The sequence below is a fragment of the Emys orbicularis genome, chromosome 10 (assembly GCF_028017835.1).
Source record: "Emys orbicularis isolate rEmyOrb1 chromosome 10, rEmyOrb1.hap1, whole genome shotgun sequence".
Taxonomy (NCBI): domain Eukaryota; kingdom Metazoa; phylum Chordata; order Testudines; family Emydidae; genus Emys; species Emys orbicularis.
The window spans coordinates 85021919-85047270 of NC_088692.1; the positions used below are offsets into that span (position 1 = coordinate 85021919).

At 46.4% G+C, this 25352-nt stretch overlaps 1 protein-coding gene across 1 annotated transcript; it reads left to right on the top strand.

Moving 5' to 3' along the window:
- The first annotated feature begins 563 nt into the window (after positions 1-563).
- On the top strand, positions 564-24842 carry RAB11A (RAB11A, member RAS oncogene family). The gene is made up of 5 exons (XM_065411481.1): positions 564-686; positions 10467-10662; positions 12045-12238; positions 15382-15462; positions 23229-24842. The coding sequence occupies exons 1-5, from the start codon at positions 647-649 to the stop codon at positions 23366-23368; spliced, it is 651 nt and encodes a 216-aa protein (XP_065267553.1). The 5' UTR covers positions 564-646; the 3' UTR covers positions 23369-24842.
- The last annotated feature ends 510 nt before the right edge of the window (positions 24843-25352 follow it).

Consider the following 25352-nt stretch of genomic DNA (forward strand, 5'->3'; position numbering starts at 1 on the left):
TGCCCCCGCCCGGTGATGCGTGCGGCGGGACCGCCCTGCGGGGTCCTGCCCGTCCGGCGCCGAAGGGAGCAGCCCAGTCCGGGCCCAGGGGGTCAGAGCAGGAGGGGGCGAAAGGGGGCAGAGCGGCGGACAGACCCAGGGGACGGGGGCAGGCGGGCCGGGCCTAGCCGGGGGCAGCCTGGAGGGACGGGCTATATCCGGGGCTACGGGCGGGTACAGGGCTGGGGGGCGCCCGTCTCTGGGGGACGGAGGGGAGTCCGGGTGCCACAGCCTATTGCCACGCCCAGGGGCGGGCCCGGTAGGGCGCTCTCAGCCACGGGCACCGCATCGCCCCGTGAGGCGCGGCGCGGGACAGCGCTGTCGGGTCGGGTCGGAATCACGGCGTGAGGGGCCGTCCGCAAAGCGCCACCCCAGCGCGGGAGGCGGTGGCGGTGAGAGACCGGCCCCGCCCCGCCGGTGGGCGGAGTCAGCGCGCTGACCCCGGAAGGGCTGCCCCCGGCCCTGCTCCCTGGGCGCGGTGACCCCGGAAACAGTTCGCCGGTGGGGCGGGGCGCCGAGAGCGGAAGTGCCGCAGCGGCCGTAAGGAGGGGCCCCGGGTTCGGCTCCTTAGTCCTGCGGCGGCTCCCGCTCTCTGGCTCCGCGCACCATGGGCACCCGCGACGACGAGTACGACTATCTCTTCAAAGGTACGCGGGCGGGCCGGCCGCCAGCTCTGCCCACACCCCGCCGGGCCCCGGCTGCGCGGGGGGCGCTGCCCTCGGGGGGAGGGGTCACCTTCCCGGGGCGGGGGGATCGCCTCCAGGCCGTGCAGCCCTCAGCACCGTCCGCAGCAGGGACAGCTCAGCCCGGAGCCTCCCCGCCGGAGCATCGCCTGGGGAACGTCCCTTCTGGGCCTGCCTCTCCTCCCCCAAGGCGTGGGTGGGTTGGGGGGAGCAGCCCCCTCTCCTGGGCCAGCCTTGTGACGGTGCAAGATGCTCCCGGCTCTGGGCCAGGTCCCTGCATTGAAATGTCAATGCCCATGGGGAAATCTGACTCCTCGATAATACCGTCTCGCCTAGCCGTACCCCCATCCAGTCTTGTCCCGGGCCACATCTTGGTGGTCCTGGTTGGTGCGCCCCAGCCTTTGACTGAGAGGATGCTTTGAAGTGTATTCCGGAGGTTGCTTCACTGAAAAAAAAAAAAAACTAGTTTGTAAACCACTTCCGTCATCATCACAAAGCAACTTCAGTGTCTTTGATTTCTCCCTGGGGGTTGAGTAAACCCCAAGCTTGGTTTTCTTTTGTGGGGCCGAGGAAATGGTTGGCAGAGATGCTTACTCTTGGTTTGATAGAGTAACACGTGATTTAACATTTACATTTCAGTTTCTAATTATAGTCAGACTATAAGATGGAGACCTGCCATCTATTTTGGAGGGAGCCTTGTGTTGCCAGGTTCTTATTAGTGCCCAAAGAAGGCTGAATGATGATCACCAAAGTTAAAACTCCAGAAACCCTTTCAGATTTTCTGCACTTGTAGAGTGTTGGTTTTAAATAGGGAGGTGTGAGTATTGCTATACTAGCCTTGTAGGGGATGGCTGTAGCTTTGGACAAGCCTACTCAAAAGTGACCAAATAAAACTAAATCTTGGAGCAGTTTTAATGTGAAACAGTCATCCTGGGCTGTGCTCCTGAACGAAGAGAGCAGTCAATGTGCTGAATAAAATAACTAGTGGTTGCACAGAGGGAAAGTAGAAGTCACTTCCTATTACAGTTTACAGGTTAAACAGTATTGTTAAGGCAAATTATGCCTTTTCGGGGGTTGACGTTGGCATCATAAGCACAGTTAGTTTCATGCAGTAGTAAATATTGCATTACTTGCCTCATACTGTGCTGGAGTTCTGCTCCAGTGGATACTGTGACCATTATCTCACACCCACTGACCTCATTTCCTGTCTTGCCACTTCATAAAGCTCCCGGAAGATTAAGGCAGAAATTCCTTGTTTTCCAGGGTCTAGGCAGATGCTTCTCATTTTGGTTCAACTGAGTTTTGTTAAAGATGCATCAGAATGTAGCAAATGGTCCATTTAACGTTTATCTTTCTGACGAAATGAAACGGCAGTTGTTGGAAATCTTCATAAGTAAGACATGCTGCAAAAGCACAGTGAAATGGTGACATTGAGTATTTACTAACTTTAAAGCGAACACTTAAATTGCCTATTTTGAAAATATTTCAGAGGTAACCACATGCTGTAATACTAGAGTGGAAATCTGCATGTATTGAACACTGGATTTAAAATATTAGTTTGTACCTTGTAATAGCAAAGGAGCTCTGAAATGTTACTGTCATAGCAGTAAGGATGGACCTCAAAAGGGAAAATGCAACGATTTTCTCCCCCTATATTTAATTGCAATAACTTAAGTAAACTTTTCTGTATGTTCTTCCATTTGGAAAGCAGCTTTTTACCATACTTTTCCTTAAGTACAACATCTGTCAGGGTAAATATATATTACAACTAAAACTAAGTCAGGGAATCTGGTTACAACAGCAATTGTTACCTGGCAAGGTTACAATCCATTTCCCTTTTGCAGTCTAGAAAAACCATCTTGGTGGTCATTAATTTAAGCACATCCAGTGCTCTTGTCTTGGTTACACTACTGTTTACATTGAATTATTAAACCACCATCCTAAATCACGAGCACTACAAAAATTGTATAAATTGGACATATTAAAGGATGTCTTTTGTATGGAAAAATGCAACATTAGTTTAAATTTATATAAACTGATTACTTCTCTAATCCAAATGTTACACATCTTTATCTTCAGAAGAAGGAAAAATGCAAGAAAATAAAGTGAGCATAAGGGAGGTTTTATGGATTAGGAGATTGAGTTCAATCTTCAACCTACCTTAAAGTAACGGGTGATATCTTCTATTCCTGCTCTTACTCCTCCTCCCCTGTTTGTATAGGACCTACAGTGTTTGTTCTGTAGAGTCAGAGACTGACAACCTTATCTCCAAATCTGTGTTGATAATGCTGGCGCCAAGGGTATGGGCCAACCTGCACTACAGTGACAGCTAAGTCAGAGGAGCTGTTGCAACTTAGCTGTCTCCTGACTCTGTTGTTCAAGACTTTAGCATGGTTCAGTGGGACTTACAAAAAGTTGGGTTTTGTCATTTCTGGCTGTCCCACTCCAATGTGTTGCCCTTCAGGTTCCTATCTTTGGACTGCTTGAAAGACAGCAGTGGCAAGAGTACTCGGACGCTGCACTGCAGAAAGCAGATGAGATCTATGATCTTCAGTCACTTAATTTTTTTTATTTACTCTTATTTTAGGAAAAAAGAGTCATTGTGACAGCCACTGCCCTCTTATGACCCTATTTAGGATTAGATAGGAATTTATCAATATTTTTATACCCATGTTGTAGAACCAGGCTGTTATCTAAGCAGCATATCACTCCTTAGAGTAGACAGTGCAAACTGTTGCCCACTTTGAGTTTATGTATTGGATATGTTATACGAATCTTAAGATGACTTTGCTGCACATTGTCAATTACACCTTCTGTGAAACTCTTTCATGCTCATCCTGATCTTTCAGTTCTATAAAAATCGCTCGTAGGTACTATTCCAACCAAAATGGTGGTTCTATATTTATGGAAATAAAAGTTGTCCAACTGGCTGGATGTTTCGTTGAGCTACAGCTCAGTGAGCTAGCAAACTCACTTCCCCATTTCTGAATTTGGGCCTGACTGCACTGACGATCAGCTGACTGTTAGATATGCTTGACAGGAGGAGGCGTTATTGCATCTTGCTCATTTTTCTCCAACTTGATTGCTAAATCAAAGAAGCTCTGCTAAAGCTGCACAAACCTGTTGGTCTGGGTTTCAGACCTCTCATTACTGTCTCATACTTGCTCTGTTTATGGAAAAACCTGTCGCCTGAAAGCCACTGCTATTTAGAATGCTAGCAAACCCTATTTGGGCCTCTCTCTCCATTACAAGTGAAGGCATTTTCTTGTGATGTAGCAAGTCTCATTGCTGCCTCTGATGAATGTAGAGAACAAGATTTGTATTTATTCATTTGTATTATGGTATTACCTAGAGGCTCCAGCTGGGTTGTGTTATGCACTACAGATACACAGAACAGACTGTCCCTTACCCCAAAGTCCTCCGGTGTTAGTATAAGATGAGACAATTGGTTGATAAACAAAGGGGGAGGGCACAAGATTAACACATTATGTTTATCCTCTCACTGTTATCACTGCTTAACAACTGCCTAGCCATTATAGAGAGGGTTTTTTTTGGTCATCACAGCATAAGTGGGTTTTAAGGAGAGATTTGAAGGATAGTATAGTAACTTTGCAGACTCTTATAGAGTTCCTCACATGTATAAGGGATATAAAGACACAAAATATAGGAAAGGTTTGTTATTGGATACGGCTCTCTGTGGTGGGAACAAAAGCATAAATAATAAATCCAAGTGTTTTCAGAAGTAACCTTTCAATGCTTGTAAATGTGTCCTAAACTTTATGATGATGCGGTTAGGTGTTGTATTCCACCCCAATCTTTATCAGTGATACATTAGACAATGCAAATTTGTAGTTATAGGTTCACCATTAATGTTTAAACTGGAGTCTGAGAATATAATTTCATTAGCTAGTTGAAACACTTGAGAAAATGGTTGCTTTTAAGCTTTAAGGCAAAAGCTAAACATGGGTTTTCATCTTAATAGTTTGGTTTTCATGCAGCCTAAGATGCTGAATTTATATACATGTTTTAGACTTGTACAGAACTCTAGAGAATCTAATAACCAAAAAAACCAAACAAACTACAATTAAAGGAATTTCATTTTGTTCACCAAAATACGGGACTTGCTATGGCAGTAGCAACAGTAAAACTACTAACATTTAGCTGAATTATTATTGTAAAGTGTTGTACAAGTGCTTAGTGTCATGCTAACACTAATTGCACTAGCTAAACATAATTCACATAAGGACTACCTTTTAATAGGATGGAAGCTCAGTATTAGAAATTGGAATCTTTCATTAATTTTTTTGATCTTCTAGATCAGTGGTTCCCAAACTTGGGACGCCGCTTGTGCAGGGAAAGCCCCTGGAGGGCCCAGTTGGTTTGTTTACCTGCTGCATCCACAGGTTCGGCCGATCGCGGCTCCCAGTGGCCGCGGTTCGCTGCTGCAGGCCAATGGGAGCTGCTGGAAGTGGCGGCCAGCACATCCCTTGGCCCGTGCGGCGGAACAAGTTTGGGAACCACTGTTCTAGATGGTGGACATGCTAGCTTTGGTGGTGTCACATGTTTAAAGGACCATGGCAAGAGTTTTAAGCCTGGTTTGATTTCATTAATTGCAACTCACAAGAAAGCAGTCTCCTAAACTGTAAATAGATTTAGGTGATCAACAGTTCAGTTGCTATTACAGTAGATTTCAGTATGATTTAACAAAAGTATAATATTTTCCCTGTTGCACGGTGGTTAACTATAAATAGCCCCAAAGATCTGTTCACTTGGATGCTGCTTTCATAGAGATTTGGTCATACTGAGGATTAAAAACAAATAGCCATATTTTTTACCTTCATTCACAAGTAACAATCAGATACAACAACCTGGCAGGGGAGAGTGAACTCATAAAGGAGAAATGTTTTGCAATCAGTCAAGGTGACTAAAAATGAAGTGTCTCAATTGAAAACTGGGAAAACACTTGCCAAGGCGCCTCTTAAAAATACTGTATTCAGTTTGTTTGCTAGCAAAGAGTAATGAGCTGAACTGTTCAGTAAGGAAGTGGCTCTTAGGAAGCTGGGTTATGGAAGCACTCTGGGCCTCATTCTGCAGCTGTGAAGGCTGTGGCTGGTACAGATGCCCAGCCTTAATGCTCTGTAAGCCTGAGTCATCTTGTAGCTTTTTTTTTTTTTAAATATACCTTTTCTCCCATCTGCTCTCCCTACCTTGATACTTCTCCGATCCCGATTGCCATGTGCAGATATAGACTGCTCCAAAGTATGGGACTTACTGGCTTACATCCTAGATCAGTGACTGCTAATGCCCATTGTGTGGCAAATGTAGGGTATGTCTACACTGGAAACTTCAAAGTGCTGCCGTGGGAACGCTCCTGCAGCAGCGCTTTGAAGTGCAAGAGAGCTCTCTAGCGCTCCTGGTAATCCACCTCCAGCACGGCTTCCAGCACTTGGAGCCTGTCTACATTAGCACTTTAAAGAGCTCAGACTTGCTGCGCGCAGGGGGGTGATTTTTCACCCCCCTGAGCCAGCAAGTTAGAGTGCTATAAGATGTAAATGTAGACAAGTCCTTAGGCCTTGAAACAAATGCCATAAAACCCTTTGGAAACCCCAAAGTTGCATACATAATTACTTTCCAGCCCTGATGGTTAGGACCTTTGAAGTACACTTTGATCATCCTTGTTTTTCTCCCACACTTCAGTTTTGACCAGAATTTTAGGAGCTGTTGGAACTTTTGGAGCTAGTACACAGTGTGTTTCTATCTGAAAGCATGGGATCAAGCTTCTGAAGGATTGAAAATGTTAATTTTTAAGTATCAGAGGGGTAGCCGTGTTAGTCTGAATCTGTAAAAAGCAACAGAGGGTCCTGTGGCACCTTTAAGACTAACAGAAGTATTGGGAGCATAAGCTTTCGTGGGTAAGAACCTCACTTCTTTAGATGCAAGTAATGGAAATTTCCAGAGGCAGGTATAAATCAGTATGGAGATAACAAGGTTAGTTCAATCAGGGAGGGTGAGGTGCTCTGCTAGCAGTTGAGGTGTGAAGACCAAGGGAGGAGAAACTGCTTTTGTAGTTGGCTAGCCATTCACAGTCTTTGTTTAATCCTGATCTGATGGTGTCAAATTTGCAAATGAACTGGAGCTCAGCAGTTTCTCTTTGGAGTCTGGTCCTGAAGTTTTTTTGCTGTAAGATGGCTACCTTTACATCTGCTATTGTGTGGCCAGGGAGGTTGAAGTGTTCTCCTACAGGTTTTTGTATATTGCCATTCCTGATATCTGACTTGTGTCCATTTATCCTCTTGCGTAGTGACTGTCCAGTTTGGCCAATGTACATAGCAGAGGGGCATAGCTGGCACATGATGGCATATATAACATTGGTGGACGTGCAGGTGAATGAGCTGGTGATGTTGTAGCTGATCTGGTTAGGTCCTGTGATGGTGTTGCTGGTGTAGATATGTGGGCAGAGTTGGCATCGAGGTTTGTTGCATGGGTTGGTTCCTGAGTTAGAGTTGTTATGGTGCGGTGCGTGGTTGCTGGTGAGAATATGCTTAAGGTTGGCGGGTTGTCTGTGGGCGAGGACTGGCCTGCCTCCCAAGGTCTGTGAAAGTGAGGGATCATTGTCCAGGATAGGTTGTAGATCACTGATGATGCGTTGGAGAGGTTTAAGCTGAGGACTGTAGGTGATGGCCAGTGGAGTTCTGTTGGTTTCTTTTTTGGGCCTGTCTTGTAGCAGGAGGCTTCTGGGTACACGTCTGGCTCTGTTGATTTGTTTCTCTATTTCCTTGTGTGGGTATCGTAGTTTTGAGAATGCTTGGTGAAGATCTTGTAGGTGTTGGCCTCTGTCTGAGGGGTTGGAGCAGATGCGGTTGTACCTCAGCGCTTGGCTGTAGACGATGGATCGTGTGGTGTGTCCGGGGTGGAAGCTGGAAGCATCAACCTGCATCCTCTCTCCCCCAGGACATGGACTCAACAGTGATGTTGCGCCTGACCCAGCCCCAGTGCAATGGCTGGGCCTGCCTCAAACACCCTGGGGCCCTCCCCGTCCCTGTCAAACACACTGGGTGTGGGCAGGCAGGCTCAGCCCAGCAGGATCCAGGTGTGGAAGGGCTTAGTGTGTGGGGGGGGAATCAGGTGTGGAGTAAGAGGATTTTGTGTGGGGCAATCTGGGTGTGGGTGGCTCAGTGGGGATCTGGATGCACAGGGACTTGTTGGGAGGGTTCCGGGTGCAGTTGGTTAGGCCTCAGCGGGGGCAGAGGGGTCTGGGTGCAGAGGGGTGGGGGTTGCTGGGGGGATCTGGGTATGGGGGCATCCAGATGCAGGGGGGCTGCGTGGACAGCCCCCCATATAGTGACTCCTCCCCCCTGCAGCTAAGGAGCAGTGGGGCAGGAAGTGGAGTTGGGGGGGTGGGGGGTCTGACCAACTCTGTAGTGGAAGTGTGTTCTTCCCCCAGCCCAGCTGGGAATAGCTGCTGAGCCCGGTGGCAGGGTAGGAGCCACCACATCCCCAGCCCTGGGTAGGGCTCGGTGTGGGAGTTCTGGGTGCATGAGGTGAGGCTCGGCTGGGGGTCTGGATACATGGAGAGTGGGGGTCTGACCTGGCACCAGTCAGGGCATCCCCAGCCTCCCCACAGTGATCTACCTTTCAGCTGGCTGCTCTGGGCACCCGCAACCACTTGCCCAGGCTGCTGTGAGGGGGGCATGTGACCACTCTTGTGGCTTCCCTTTGCTTCTGGGTCAGAAAGACGGTTTGCTGCAGGGAAGCAAAGAAATCTGCCAATTCTGCATGTGCACGGTGGAGCAGAATTCCCCCAGGAGTAAATTAAATAGACTTGTCCCTTGCACCTGGGTTGTTACAATCCTGCATCTCCTACGTTAGCAAAATCTGCTATGGGAGGACAACTGAAATTTGACAGCATTGAGCTGTCATTGTTGAATAAAAGCCAGATTCTGTCTGTATCAAATGTGGATTTCACAAGCCTAATAAACTACCCGATCTCTAAACAAATGGTTAACTGAGACTTTGTGCTGCGTACAGCTTCTGCAGCATGGCTAGCTTCTTGCTGAGTCAGCTGGCAGAGGAAGCCAGAAAGATGTTTTCATGAAGTACTCCCTCTAAGGCCATTCTTGATGCTACTGTATGTGTTGCTTTTTGTGGCAAGGGGGGAATTCAGAAGATGCGTCACTGGTGCGATGGCCTTTATAATAAAGGAAAATTCCTCTTACCAGTGTTGCTTTTTGAATTTTTTTAAATTAGGCACAGAAGACTCAGAAGCAGTGGACAGTAACTGGGAAAGCTGCCGTGTTAAGCTGCAGCAGTTCTCTCTGCAGACGTCGAACTCAGCCTGGGCTTGGTTTTTAATACTTGAGCTGAGTTTAATTACCCCATTCCACTCTTCTCATACCTTGAAAGAGTGTGACTATTTCAGAAGGCATCCTCAACGGACCTGTGCTGGAATACCTCCATTTTTAATGCTAAATCGGAGGTGCTATGAGCAAATATTGCAGACTTTAAAAACAAAAGCTGCCCAGCAAAATCACGTGCCATGCAATTGTGGGTTCTCCTTTGCTGTTGCTGGCATTGACTCACTCCCAGCTGGAAGGTTATCTGCCTTCCTTCTCTAGGCCCTTATTTATCCTGTTTGTTTCCCCTGTTATCAGTGCAGTGTTTTATCGCTGTCAGGGCATAGGATCATCCTGCTCGTCCATTGTTGCTGTGAATCAAAGGAATGGCATGGCTAGAGTTTGAATGCGTCACCTCCATGCTGTTGTGAGCCCTTAGGTTATACCCAAACCTACATCTTTAACCTCAGCAGCACAGCCTGCTCCAAATAACCCTCACAAGATCATCACTTGCTCCAGGAATTGGATTTTGGACCTGCTGTCCGTCTCCTTTCTTCTGCAAATGTATCCATAGCTGAATCCCCAAACCATAGCTGGGGTGAGGTTTGTGGTGTAGTCCTAAGGGGCCAGGTTCCTGGGTCTGGATGAGCTGGATTTAATTGGCAGGCGAAATGGTGGGGGCTCCACTCATTCTGGAGCTGGGCAAAGGCCAAAACAGCTCTAGTATGATGGACTGCTCTAATTTTTACACTGGAAAGCAGCACCCTAAAGCAAATTCTACCAGCAGAGGACTGCTGAATGTGTTGGGTTGTGGCTTTGCTTGCACCCTACCAGGCTCAAGAAGGTGACAAAGCTGACTGACCATGTTGGTTTTTTGCATCCCAGGGATTCCCCCGGTGTTAGGAATCCCTGACTTTCCCCTTGGGGAAGCTTGTGGTTCCCTGCCAAAAGACACAAAGGAGATCTAGTTGAGGGCCAGGATCTGGCCCACGGACTCTTGTTACAGAAACACAACTGGCAAGCTCCAGCTGACTTTACTCCAAGGATCGCCTTGATGTGAAATTCAAGTTGTTGGCCCTTCTGAGGTGCTCAGAGATATGGCTCATTACCATAATAAGTAGCTAGATAACTATGGAGTATTTTACTGCACTGTGGGAGACAGATTTGAATTAAACAATGGTAAAAAGACCTTGTTCAAATGGTGTTGGATTTGGTATCTCCACTTGTTTGGAAGCGTGGAGAATATTTGAGCAGTTAAGTTAAGACAGCTGGCTTGGCTTTGCTGCCTTCTTTTGCCCACATCTCATTGTGAAAAGTAAAAGCTTCTGTGAATAAAGCTAATTATAACAATTGCTCGGAGTATATTTGCGGATGATGTGCAATTCTGATGACACTTTTGTCTTGTCTTTAGTTGTACTTATTGGAGACTCTGGTGTGGGCAAGAGTAACCTCCTTTCTCGATTCACTCGCAATGAGTTTAACTTGGAAAGCAAAAGCACTATTGGAGTGGAATTTGCAACAAGAAGCATTCAAGTTGATGGCAAGACAATAAAGGCTCAGATATGGGACACAGCAGGACAGGAACGATACCGAGCTATAACATCAGCGTAAGTGATAAGCAAAGTGTATATTTTTACTGGAACTAGTGTTTGGTTTCAGTTTTCTCCTGAATCTGAGAGAAATTAGAACTCAGAATCCTTTGTGCCATAATGAATGCTTGAAAACATCTCCCTGTAAAGTGGTAAAACCTGAGACTGGTAAAAGCATGGTATTTTGTAGGCAGACTTACTGGGTTTCAGGAGTAAAAATTGTCTTCAGTGTTATATATTTCTATTAAAAATTCTGAATTTGATTAATTTAGCCCCCCTTCAGATACACTGAGTGTATGGGGCTATTTTAATATTGGTGAGAGGAAATGGGATATTTGGGATCTTATAAAGTACATCAGCTGTCGCTAATATATGGATGGAAGTCTGGAGTAGCAGTCTGAAACCAAACCAAACCCCAGGTTGTTTAGCCAGTCCCTGACCAAGGCATCTTACTTGTCTGCTTCTCTGTCCATCTGTAAGTGGCAATATTACTTAACCACTGTGCAGGGCCAGATTAACACTCCTGTGGGCCCGGGGCTATTAGATTTTTTGGGGGGCCCTGGGGGTTTGGAGTGGGCTCAGGGCTGTGGCAGGGGATTAGGGTGTGGGAAGGGGTGCAGGCTTCGGTCAGGAGGTGCTTACCTCGAGCGGCACCTGGTTGGTGGCGCAGCAGGGCTAAGGCAGGATCCCTGCCTTCCCTGGCTCCATGGTGCTCTGCTCCCTGAAGTGGCTGGCATGTCTGCCCCTAGGCAGAGGGGCCAGGCTGATCTGCAAGGTGCAAGCTGCCCGTGCCCACAGGTGCTGCCCCTGCAGCTGGGGGCAGTGCACAGACATTCCCTGAACACCCCTTGCCTAGGGGCTGCAAGGGCACATCAGCGAGCCAGCACTCGCAGCTCTGGGCCCGGCGCTGAGGCTCAGGGACCGGGTCCGGCCCACGGCATGGAGACTTGCTGTGGGCCGGATGAAAAGAAGTAACGGGCTGCATCGGGCCTGCGGGGGCCCCCCTTAGCTGCAGCCCCTAAAGCCCCTGCATTAATTCAGCCCTGCCACTGTGTAAAGAGCTTGGAGACCCAGCTAACTACAAACTATTTATAACCCTTTTAAAGTTTTTTGTACTTTGAGGTTTTATCAGTTTTATTGTAAAAGCAGAAACCCTAATAATGCTGTAGTGGACACCACTAGTCCCCCATGCAGCAGCCTTAGCTAATTGGAATAACTGTCTGGCTTAAAGTGTAAGGTAAATGAGAACAAAATGAAATTGGGTCTGCTTATTCTAAGAATGGATTATCAAATAGCACAGTCAGTGAGATTTGATTCACCTTCTGTTACGGCACAGAGGAAGATTGTTTGTTTGAATCATGTTGTTCATTGCTGATTCAAGAATACACGTCTGCCCACAGGTACTACCGTGGGGCTGTTGGGGCTTTGTTGGTTTATGATATTGCCAAGCACCTTACCTATGAAAACGTGGAGCGATGGTTGAAAGAACTGAGAGACCACGCTGACAGTAACATTGTCATTATGCTGGTGGGTAATAAGAGTGATTTGCGTCACCTGCGTGCAGTCCCTACGGATGAGGCCAGAGCTTTTGCAGGTTAGTGGATTAAATCTAGTTTGTTGATGGTAACCCCTCTCTGGGGATTCGAAATGCAGACAGGCTTTTAAAGAACAAAGGAGTGAGTTGTTACTTGCCCTCTCAGCCCACTGTTAACACACTTCCCCATAGACATCGGTGCTTTTCTCTCGGCAAGCAGACTAATGGCACCAATACTGATGCCATTCCTTGGATCAGCCAGAGGCATTTGTGCTGTGACAATATCCATTTAAACCCAGGTGCAGCGTCTCATGCGTTCCTGAGCTCCAACACTCTCAGGGATGCTAAGACTCTAAGTCTCTTGTGTAATAGCACTGCCAATCCCTCCGACCCGCCTTTATTTCATCGGCAGCATGTGAACCGCTGGCTGGGTGAGGCTAGCCCCCAGCCCCGCCCCTTCTGCCCAAGGCCCCTCCCCTTCCGCACCCCCCACAGGAGTCCAGAGGGGGTCCCCTCCCCTCCCCCCTCTCCCCCACAGCTGCCGGCCTCCACCTCAGGCTAGCGTCCCCAGCCCTGAAGTGCCAGGAGGGTGCACACTGCTGAGCAGGAAGCAGGATGGGGTAGGGGCAGAGCATGGGCAGGGCCACGCCTGGCTGTTTGGGGGATGCACAGCCTCCCCCAGCCTATGATACCTGCCGCCTATGCTCTATTTAGCATTTACAACTGTAGACACAGCAGTGAAGGCAGCAAATATACAGACATGAGACTGGTTTCAGGGTAGCAGCCGTGTTAGTCTGTATCCGCAAAAAGAACAGGAGTACTTGTGGCACCTTAGAGACTAACAAATTTATTAGAGCATAAGCTTTCGTGGGCTACAGCCCACTTCTTCGGATGCATATAGAATGGAACATATATTGAGGAGAGATATATACACACACACACACACACACAGCATGAACAGGTGGGAGTTGTCTTACCAACTCTGAGAGGCCAAGAGACATGAGACTGTTCAACTTGGTTTTGAGCACCCCCAGCAGGTACCAAACTCAACTGGTAAGGCCTTTTCATCAAATGAGAGCTTTGTCTCTCAGACACATTGACTTTAAGGCCAGAAGGGACCATTGTGATCATGTCAGTAATGTGCAATTAAATTCTGGGGTCACCTGGCTGGGTCAGTCATTGCCATTTTCATAAATAAGTTTCAGGCCAAGTTTCTTTTGTACTGGAACATGGATTTGGGTTCCCTGCATTAATAATAGTTAGTCACTGATTTATGCAGGTGCTTGCACACAGCTTGCCTCACAGGCTAAGTGAGGATGTTTGCATGCAAGTAGGACGACACCAGAAACTGAATTTTTGGACTCAAAATCCCTGAGGATCATTCCCCTCTGACACAGGGGGCAGCTTTGAGATGCTTGCAGGAGGGTTTCCCCCTTTCATGTAACACTTAACATCCAAACTTGAGGTTGAGAGAATGGAAGAAACCACAACATGGAAGTCAAACTTAAAAGAACTAAAACCGACTCCTTGCCCCTTCCCGCACTCTGAGTGATCACTCCTTGCCTGAGGCGACTCACACCTCGGTGCTCTGGTGACACTGAAGTGAGGTTCTAGAATATCGGGGGGGGGGGGAAGAGGGGTAAAGTTTGGATACCAAGCTCTCCTTTACAGGACACTGGAACAACACCCTAACCTCACCCCGGCAGAAGCAGCACTACCTCGTTCAAGAAGTTACATCATAGTGTTGCTGTGGCGGGGCGGAGATATGGGACTGAGGAATAATCCTAGAAGCCCCCCTCGCCCCCCCACTGTGTGGAAGTACTATAAAGCAGTGTCTCTCAACCTTTCCAGACTGCTGCAGCCCTTTCAAGAGTCTGATTTGTCGTGTAAACCCAAGTTTCACCCCACTTAAACTTACAAAATCAGACAAAAAACAAAAGTGTCTCAGTTCACTATTACTGAAAAGTGCTGACTCATTTTTCTACCATATAATTATAAAAAAATCAATTGGAATATAAATATTGTACTTACTTTTCAGTGTGTAGTATACAGAGCAATATGAACAAATCATTGTTTCTGAAAGGTTAGTTTGTACGGACTTCGCTAGTGCTTTTTATGTAGCCTGTTGTAAAGCTAGGCAAATATCTAGATGAGTTGATGTACCCCTTGGAAGACATCTAAGTCCCCCAGCAGTACACATACCCCTGGTTGAGAACCACTGCTATAAAGTCTCACTAGCACATACTGGGGTGATAAGCCTCTGGGGTAGACTGGTGCCTAAAACATGCAGCATGTGAGTGTGTTGTTACTGGCACTGGGCGTTCATGGCAGGTGGCCATCCTAGTGTCCCCTCATGGTATGGGGAGGCCCTGCAGGCATGGTTCCCTCAGCTACCTCTTCTGGAGTTCAGAAATAAACCACCCTCATCCAGAGTCTTTAAACAATATTCCCCTACTTTAGGGTCTAACTTATTTAGTTTAATAAAGAGAGCTTCCCTTTAGGTGCAGGGGTCCCCCAGCCTCCTCCTTGGTACAGAAGCCCACAGCCCAACAAGGAGGGCTGTGCTCATTAATTCAGGACAGCTGTGGCCTCTAACTAGCTCCTCTCCAGCTGGCCCTTCTTACCTGAGTGCTTTTCTCCCTGGGTTTGGAGAGCTTCCTGGGCGGTAACTTTCTCCTGGTGGTATCTCACTGCTTTCAGAGAAGAGGCAGAATATATACAGCCCTCTTTCCCAGAGCTAGTCCTGGTTGGTTGGAAGAGCAGGGAGCCTTGCCCCGCGCTCTTTACAAGGCTCCTGGCTCTGGACCCTTAAAGGAACAGTAGCACACATTTTCCACAAACACAAAGTATTCTCCCCATGACCACTTCCTCTCCCCCCATAGCTGCCTCTGCCATTTTCTTAATCCCTTGAGTACCTCAGAACTCCCCAAACCTCGCAGCAGGGCCATGCTACAGAACAAGGCTTGGCTGACCCCCCTAGGCTCTACTGTCCTTAAGGGGACAGACTACCGCCATTACAGCACTGTTCTCCTTGTCCCCTTTAGAAGAGAGAACATTTGTTTTCGTAACTACACTTATATAGGTACACAAGGTTTTCAACATGAACTGCAATAAATCCAGTCTCTGGCACAGGAGGACTGCTTGATGAGAATCACTTGTGCGATGCCTACACTGTAATTTACGATCTCTCTCTGCCCACACAGAAAAGAATGGCTTGTCATTTATTGAGACATCTGCTTTAGACTCTACGAATGTGGAAGCTGCTTTCCAGACTATTCTGACAGGTGAGCCTTGTAGTGCTTTGTGCGGTCTGTGTGTGTGCTGCTCAGGGGAGGAACTGCAGATTGTGTACAACTTTGCCATTTAAACATGCAATTTCCCCTAGATTTAGAGAGCACAGGCCAGATTCTCTAGCCTGCTGGTTACAGCACTAGCCTAGGACTTGGGAGATCCGGGTTCAATTTGCTGCTCCGTCACAGACTTCCGGTGTGATCTTGGGCAAGTCGCTTAACCCCTCTGCGCCACAACTCCCCATCCGTAAACAACGGAGAGAGCAGCACTACCCTACCTCACATGAGGGTTGTGAGGATAAATACCTTAAAGATTGTGAGGCACTCAGATATTATGGTGCTGGGGCCATGCAAGTACATTAGATGTTCTCTACTCTGCACAAGCAGTACATAGTGGCTGGAAACTGGCCACATCTGGAATTCCCAGCAGGCATAGCCAGCTTGAACCCCACCTCCTGCAGTCCATGACATAGTAGGGCAAGAGGAGCCATGGCTGCCTGTAGCATGTCAAATTCCGACAGTTCCCTAGTTGATTGCTCCTTACTGGCTATAGCCAGCCAGTGCAAATTAGAACAGCCCAGAGGGCCCTCTAAACTGCTAGAATCTACACAAGACCAGGACTGGAGTAGAACCAACCACAGCATCAGAGAGCTGCAACCAGCTCCTCTGTGGTGCCCCTGCAACTGTATTCAGCAGTGAGTCTAGCCCAGGGGTTCTCAAATGGGTCGGGACCCCCCAGGGGGTCGTGAGGTTATTGCATGGGGGGTCGCAAGCTATCAGTCTCCACCCCAAACCCTGCTTTGCCTCTGGCATGCATAATGGTGTTAAATATATAAACAAGTGTTTTTAATTTATGAAGGGGGGGGGGGTCGCACTCAGAGGCTTGCTATGTGAAAGGGGTCACCAGTACAGAACTTTGAGAACCACTGGTCTAGCCCATATACCTTTGCATCTATCCTGTGCCTGGCTGGCTGCCCTGCGCTGGTAGGAGTGCAGTCCTACTTCTAAATTATACCTGTCTCTGTATTGTTCAGCACCCGCCCACCCTCCATTCCTGTGGTAGCAGGCACTAGTCTGTTTGAATGTGTTCTTATCTGGAAAATGCCCATGTATAGGCCAGAGAATTTAATACTTTGTGTCTTTAAAATGCACTGAAGAGGACCAGACTGTCAGCAGCTATATTAGAATGTGAAAATGTAAGAGGAGATAACTTGCACGCAATCATTCAATATTCATGAAATTACCTTGGAGATCACTTTGAGGCAGGACAATTACTTATTGCAATTGATCTTGTCTGAGCTTACATCTGTTGTATGAACAGTGAAGCAGTCCTTGCTGACTCCTAGGTAGTTGGCATGTTTTGCCAAAAACAGACAGGTATTTGTTAAACAAGGGAAGTACCCAAAGTGTCAGGATTTTTTAAGAATGCTACATGTTTGAGACAGATTCTCTTCTTCATGAATTTCCTGTTTAATAGAACACTTAATTATTACTGCAATTGAAATTACATTTTTAATGTTTCTTGGAGGCTCCTGAAATGCTTTTTTAAACCCCAAATCCCTCAGCATCCCTGTATAGTACATAAGTGTACCCATTTTACAGACAGGTGAGCGGAGGCCCAAGGAGGTTAATTGACTTGCTCATGTCCATGTAGAGCTGGGATTAGCATGCAGGAGTCCTGATTCCCAGTTTCTGCTCTAATCACTGTTTGTGGCTCCTTTTTTAAAAACTTCAGATCAGTCAGTGGTGATTGCTATGAATACTAAAATTAAGGCTGAAAGAGTAAACTCCATAAAACTGGACAACACAAGGAGCATTATTAACCTGCATCTCTCTGTGCTGAGTATCTACTGATGCTATTTCTGGGTGTGGGGCAGGGGAGTGGTTGACGTGTAATAGGTAGACCGCATTAGACAGGTGCTAGCAAGCTTGTTGGAATTCCATCCATTTTCATTTCAGGCAGTCTGCAAGGTTCAGCCTGAGGCATGCCCATTTTGCACAAGTGTTTTAGGAGAAGCAGTCTCTCTAACTGCCCTCCACCAAGTCCCAGCAACCAAATACCTTTGCCATCTCCCAGGGTCATGTACATTTCAGCATGTGATCAGAATGTATGTCAGAGTGTGCAGTGTGTATTTATGGATGTGTTCTACACTTCAAACTGAATAGCTTCTCTTCAGCTACACTGCCTGCCCCATCTTGACTGGTAGGGGTAAAGACCCTTGGCACAGGTGTTAATATTTAGCTTATTAGTTCAGCTCTGGCAGTGTAAAGGAAACAGAAATCTAGAAATCCAGCAGATAGAATGCTGTGTAAGTTGGTTTCTTCCAAAGCTCTGAAATTCTGTATAACTCATCAAATTGCCCCTAGTTTATTGCTGCACCATAAAGGCATTTGCTGAGGCAAAAAGTTTGTTGTTTGCACCAGGCTGCTGTCTTAGCTACACAATCAGACTAATATACTGCTAATGCCATGGGGAAGCAATTTACCTCTTGGGGAATAGCTAGATGAATGAAGGCTGTTTTCAAAGCAGCCTATACTACCTTGTCTTACATGCCCTTATCAGCATCTTTTATTCCAGAAGTTGTTTTGGATTATAATTAGTGGACGTTCTATTTCCATGCTTAATTTTCCTTTACGAGGTGCATTTTGTAATCGAAGAATAAGTGAATCAAATCCTGCCCTCACTGGCTTCTGGAAGGTTTGGTTGCTGCTCAACAAATGTAGCTGTTCCCTGCGTGTTGTGGTGACAGTATTTTAGATAAAGAATTGTCAGGCATGCAGATGGTGTTCCTGTTCAGGAGGAGTTGGATCGTGTTTGAGGAAACACTTCTACTGATTAGAGAAAATGTGGCTTGTTCTAGTTGAGCTCCTGTGTCAGGGAGATAAAATGAAGTAAATATATTAGCAGCAGGTTGCCTCCATCCGCACTTCAACTGGCGTGTGAAGGATGAATGTTCTCCCGGTAAACTTCTTGATAACACTTGTCATAGCTGGCTCTTTCTAGCCAAAACCTACTAATGATTATGGGGGGGTTACTTCAAGAGTGTGAAATTCAAATTGGTTGGTGCTACCCAGCCCCTGCTTGCTCTGCACAATTTACTCTTGGCAAAGAGTTATGTCCCTGACACCTCTACGAATAGGGTGTTGAGGGTGAAGCATTTCTTATTCTTCTACAAAGCAAATCAGATCGGAGCCATAATAAACCTAAAACCTGACAGGCTAATAACCAATGTGACACACAGAAGTAGAGACTCTGAATGCTCCGTCACGTCCCCCAGCGTTAGCAGGGCTGGAACCGCACTGTAAACCGTCTACGGCTGCTGTTTTCCACATCTAGATGCTTATGCAACCCTGCACAGAGCCGGTCTGACATGGTGTTTCAAAGCACTGGCAGCCAGCCTGTAGTAGGGCTCCCAACACTGCTAACTGCACGTCAGCTGAACTGGTGTTCGTTATAGCTAGAGCCATTTCTCTGCAATGTGTAGGACCAGCGAGGCCAACTTCAGTGTTCTCCAGCACCCGATAAGAACAGTGTCATTCACAGCCTTTTTTTTTTTTTTTTTAAAGCTGCTTTAAATGTTAGGGTTCGTGGGTATGGGAAGGATGGGTCCTCTGGTGTTATGGCAGCTTACACTTGTGCACGTACTCCACCCCGATTGCAGGTGGAGGGGGGGAGAATGCCCTTTCTTAGCCTGGTTGCTCATGACAAGGTGTAGCTGGAGTAGAAGCTCATACCCAGTGAGCGCCCAGCTTGGTGCAGGGTTCAGCTGCTCAGAAGTACAGGTTCTGGACTGTTACCAAATCGGGCAATGTCTGTCCTTCTGCAGCCAAAGCAGATGATCCAAATGGCCTTGTTAACAAGGCAACATTTAGCCCTCGAGAGCTTGATTCCCACGGGCACTGCTGCACGCTGCTCTGGCAATGCACGGGGGCCTTACAGTGAGTCTTTGTTATAACTACAGCCACTGTAAAATCCTCTGCATGGCCAGAGCAAGGGACAGTGGCCTTAGTGTAAATGGGAATCTGGTCTCAAGTGTGTGACATGCTGTCTCCTCCTCTTCTGCCCTCCCCCGCCCCCATCAGCCTCTTTCTTGCTGCTCTGTCCTTCCTCTGGGGCTGCCTTCTCACCTAGTGATTTGTAATGTTACTTCTATGGGGGGTTCCCGCCAATGACAAACCACCTGGGGATTTTCCTGTTAAAGAGCTTGGTGCGCCTAAGAATGAGGGCAACATAGCAGTGGGCTAAGCAGGCCCTGTGCAAGGTTCCCCCTAGAGCAATGTCACTTGCCCAGCCCTGTCGCAGTGCGAGGCCTTTTCTGAGCAGAGATTGCCAATTACAGTGACCCGTGCTACTGATCGAGCACTTAATAGGGACTTGGATTTTGTTGTTACTGAACGGAGTGTAAACTATTAATCTCTCTCCTCCTGCATGTCTTCATTCGCGTGCAATCCTTAGGGACTGGCTAGTTGTATAGCATAGGCCTGGATATGTTGATAATCTTCGTGCAGGCCTCAAAGCCTCTGCTGCTGATGCCACAGGATGATGCCGTGCAGCAGGCAGGCTATAGATATCACATGTCAGACCAGGGTAAATTTCAGCACCCAAAGGAGGAATCAACAGTGCATCTGTCTGTGAAATGCCATCCAATTCTTGGGTAGTGGTGGTGAGAGAGCTTGAAGCCTGTAGGATATGGGGATGTGAAAACAGAAGCCTCTTTTGTAAGTTGCAAATCTTTGCTCGCAGCTGTGGAACCGGACGGGTGTGATGTCTAATGTTACAGGACTGTTAGTGCTAATGCACTGGAGTGTGTGCTCAGTAATGCTGCTTCATGAAAATACTGTTTTCAAGCTTGGTGTCTGCAGAGGTTATCCACTGAAGTGCTGCTGGTGAGTTATAACTGTAAAGGCAGCAGCATTCACTTGTTCTTAAATAGTAATAGGTCAGATTCTGCCCTTGGACATGCACAGGAAACTCTACTGACGTCAGTAGGAGCCGTGTGATGGTAAAACTTGGCCTGGAGATCTTGATGCCTGAGGAGCTCCGATTCCACCCCACCCAGCAGTACTTCAGGGTGAAATGCCCTGATGCATGATGAGCTGCATGTGTTATCTAAAGAAGAATTTTCAAGTGTTGCATGGGAGGTGATGTGTGTGGGTTTTTGGCTTGTAGAACAGACTTTGTATGATGCATAAACTCAGAGCGTGGGCCCTTAGAATTGCTGTCTCCGCAATCCTGGGGACTTAAGTGCTGGAGACCTGTTGGAGGAATGTGTGTGTTTCATTGAAGTTCACCCCATTTACAACCTGAATTTGCTCCTATGCACAAGAGACCATTAATGCTATTTCAGGCTGCTTTGGAAAGACCTGACTGAAAACTCTAGTAATTCTGAAACCAGAAACCCTCTTCCTTTCAGTGTGGCAATTGCTGGGTTTGCTTAGATCAGCAATTCACTTGTGTAGCCAACCGTGTCAAACTGAGATGATCCTAACAGGTTCTTCCTCTTGTATTTAATGAGGGGTGGGATGTGTCGGTTCTGAATCCCCAACTTGCTGCTCTTCTCTGAACAAATGTGCTACTGGCAGATAGTGGTATTTTCTTTGTATTATTAACAAGCCTTGTAAGCTGGGCTCATGTGATTTTGTCCGTTTGCCCTGCTAGTCAGCATTCAGATGCTGTATGCACTTGTGCTGCCTGTCCTGCAGGAGAACTTCAGGTCTGACTTGCCTGTTCGGTCCCTGGGTGACTGCATTTGCTGGGGTTTAATTTTGTTCACAACTTGTTCAAAATGCTGCCCTTTCCCTGCACCTTTATCCCAGTCCCATTTGCTGGAAGACCTCTTTCTAGCACACTTCCTATTCGCTACAGAAGCAGACACAGAGCTGTGTGTATTCAGCCCTTAGCAGCAAATGTTAGACTTATCTGCACGTTTGCTCAATTTGCTTGTGTTGAAATGTCCGGCTGTTCACTTCTAAGCAGTTTATTGCTCACATTCTGAACAAATGCTACTCTCTAGTGGAGGAAATATTTCTTGGTTTGGGGTTAAATAAGGTGCCAGTCAGGCAATTGTTATTGTACCGATAACTGACTGGGACACTCCAAGAGAACTCGGATCACAGCTTTTTGGGCAGCGAGGGATATTTGCTGAGCTATGCTTTTCCCTCATTCTGCCCTAGAAGAAAGAGTAAAGTGCAAAGGTCTCGTGCTCCAGCCCTCGGAACTCTTGGTGTACTGCGTCGTGTGGAGCAGCAAACTGCTGGGTGGAGGAGTTCATTTATTTTCACCCCCTCCCCAGGAGAACAGTTCTCCTGGTGGCTGTAGCAGAGGGTGAGGCAGTACCAATTGGCATACTTCACTCTAGTTTGAAATCAGGGTAGCTTTGGACTGAGCTCAAAAAACTTGTCCACTTACCTAAGAAAAGCTTGGAAGGGGACTGTAGTTTTGAATAAGAATTTGCAAGAGATTCTCTCATTTACGCCTCCATTTTGAGGCAAGTAGTAAGTTTCCTTGCTAAAGCCAGCGCGGTTATACTGTCCTTTCTTTCTCTTTGAGCATTTGAGATGCACTCACTACAGCCGCAGAAATGCTTAATGCCCATGGTCTGCTTTGCACTCACTAACTCCAGGACATTTGGAGGTGAGGCTTCAAATCCAAGTATGTGCTGCACCTCTGAGGCACTAGGAATGGAACAAGAATTTGAGCTGAGCTTTCCATGTCAAGCTTTATTTTCTTTCAGTTTAGAGTCCAAATTTTGTCTGTAGATTTAAAGTCAGAGCTTTGCTGTTCAGACATGGAGTACTTTCTGTACCTCTCCCCAAGTTGTGTGTCCTGGATCTAAACATCAACAAGGCCTGTCCCATACTCTGGACACCTCTACATAATTTTTTACAATCTAAGGCCAGGTCTACACTACCGCGGTAGTTCGACAGCTGGCAATCGAACTTCCGGGTTCGATTTATCCCGTCTGGTCTGGACGCGATAAATCGATCCCGGAAGCGCTCGCCGTCGACTGCGGTACTCCAGCTCGGCGAGAGGAGTACCGCGGAGTCGACGGGGAGCCTGCCTGCCGCGTGTGGACTGCGTCTGAACCGCGGTAAGTTCGAACTAAGGTATGTCGACTTCAGCTACATTATTCACGTAGCTGAAGTTGTGTACCTTAGTTCGAATTTGGGGGTTAGTGTAGACCAGGCCTAAGACTGCTTCTCCCAACAGCAAATACATCAGACATAAGATAGGCCTGAGGGTCTTTTGGAGCAGAGGAGCAACTGCCTCTCTGAGCCCTCTCCAAAAGGTGGGAATGTAGCAGCCAACCAGCTCCATTCAGCCATGCTAGCATCTGCAGATGTATTCACAGCCTTACGATCATCAGGAGCAAAAGCCATATACAGCTCTTAAAAACTAGCATGGGCATTTCAGTCTCCCATAGCCTAATTCTCTTGCTTGCAAGTTCTGGCTGCAAAATAGCTCTCTTCAAGGGAAGTAACAATACAAGCAAAGGTGTAGGGAACTATAAGTAGTCTTGTAAAAAGCAAATGAGCCTTGGTCACAGGATAGTGGAAATGTGGTGGTACAGATGAACTGATTGTGAAGATACCTATATGATGTAACCTACACAGCTGTGCTTCTCATTTTGTTACCAGGTATTGACAAACTTTGCTGGTTTATATATAAAGTCCAGAAGATGCTAAACTTGAGTAAGTTATTGGTGTTGCTGTGATTGAAAATATGTGCATAGTAACTGGTTTCTGTTCTCGTTTTGCAGAGATCTATCGTATTGTTTCTCAAAAGCAAATGTCAGACAGACGTGAAAATGATATGTCTCCAAGCAACAATGTGGTTCCCATCCATGTCCCACCAACCACTGAAAACAAACCAAAGATGCAGTGCTGTCAGAATATATAATTGTTTCTTCTTTCCTAAAAGGCTGTGTATATTCCCCAGGTCCAAGATTTAAATATATTTGTAATTCTTGTGGTTACTTCTTTGTGTTCAATTACTTCCTCTTATTATTCCTTCTGATCTTTTTCACGTCTTAACACTTTGATTTTAGTGTTAAATTCATTATTGCTTCCAAATGGCTGCAGCATTGTCACAACTCTGACTCGCCAGTCTTGGTTTAATAAATTGTTTGAAATTCTAATGGATTACTTTCCAACATGATGACCACTAGTTGGGTTACTAGAATGTCATTTTGTAATCCAGCTCAGAAATGTTAATTCTGACCTTCCCAAAACATTACTGTCAATGTTAGTGAATATCTCTGGCCTATTTAAACTAGATCATCTTTCCCTACTCCAGCTGTTATGTCTTGCATCCAAAAATTGCTTGTGAAACACCCATTGCTCTTAAATGCAATTTTACAGTAAAGCTAAATGTTTCGGTTACATCTTGAGGTGGTCAAGGTATGTGGATTTTTATTAGTAAATATTATGGCAAAAACGATTCTTGTTTTGCATCGAAGCTGCAGACTTCATTATGTGCAATGGTGCTCTTGAGTTCTAATTACTGTGCAAATGAGGTCATCATGGGAGGAAGTGCTGCTGGGAGGCTGAAATGGGAGATAGTGGTGGGAGCTCATTCAAGGTGCCTCTTCTGAAATAAGACAAAGCAACATGAGCTAAGTAACGGATTCACTTTTCTCTCTAATATTGGAACTTGCAGCACTTTGTGTTGCCCAGGAATTGCACTCCATGGTACAGGCAGTATCAGAGGATGAGAAAGTTCTTCCTTTCCACAATGAGTAGAAAACTTGAGGGATATTGTATCATGTACCCATAGTTTATTTATATTTGCAAATGCTTAATGCTGGGGGTCACCAACTTCCATGATGTTTAAAGTCTAATAGACTGATTTCAGTACAAATCAGTCAGTCAGCAGTTGCCATAGACTGTTGAGGGATAAGGTTGTGAACTGTGCCTTCTGTCACTACACTGTTGAAAGTACTGCATAATACTCTCTCATCTCCGAACTGTCCACTAAATGGTTTGAGTTATTGGCACTTAAACTCCTACAGTACTTAAAAAGCTATGAAAAACTATTGGAGCGGGGTGGGTGGGAGGAGAGACATTCCTCAGACACTGATACAATCAACCTGGAACATCTGTGTGTGGGCATGTACAAATTGCTGCATTTATCAGCCAACCTTTCTGTCTTGCGGTGCTCATGATGTGTAAGGTACACGGAAGGCATTGCTGTAGTCAGTCATTTTTTTTTATCCATTTCTCCTGTTAGTGTATCAGTTCTGAAGATGCTATTGGATCTGTTTGTAAATTACTTTGTATTTTATGCACGTTCTGTAACTTGATTCTTTTTTTTTTAAATATTGATTTAAAATACAGTCATTCATGATAATAAAGAATTACAGGGGACTATTCCATATAGTGTCATGGGTACTTTTTTGGGAACTGGAGTTTGTCTTGGCAAAACGATGGGTCATCTTTCAGGGTACATGTTATGTATGCAACTAAGGATGTGCATTGTAATGGAAGAATTTCCAAGGGTACAACTGGAGTACACCTAAAGCAATTGACAAGGAAGGGACAATGCTGCTCAATTTATCTCACCTGCGCATGTTGAAGTGTTTTGAATCCAGGCCCACAGTCTGTTTCAGTGACATACACATTCACCATAGGTTGGCAGCTCCAAGACATTTTTGTGCCCTCAGCTGCACTCCATGCCTTGTCATTTTCACTTGTAAACAGCTTCTGCAAGCTTTCTTTCAAATAATGATCATGTGGCCAAGAAAATTAGCAATAGTATTGGAGATCAAATGCAACACCCTGCCAACTCTTTCTTTCTTCAATTCTTTCAGTTCCTTCCTGCCAAAGTTTAAACTTGGAGCACTAGAACTGGAGAAGGGGTTACCTTTGCCAGTGTTAGGGACGGT

What these genes read in the sequence shown, in the direction of transcription:
- RAB11A (XM_065411481.1), top strand. Translation starts at nt 647, where the DNA reads ATGGGCACCCGCGACGACGAGTACGACTATCTCTTCAAAG. An exon ending in GTACGACTATCTCTTCAAAG is followed by an intron (nt 687 to 10,466) that starts GTACGCGGGCGG and finishes TCTTGTCTTTAG; the next exon opens with TTGTACTTATTGGAGACTCT. An exon ending in TACCGAGCTATAACATCAGC is followed by an intron (nt 10,663 to 12,044) that starts GTAAGTGATAAG and finishes GTCTGCCCACAG; the next exon opens with GTACTACCGTGGGGCTGTTG.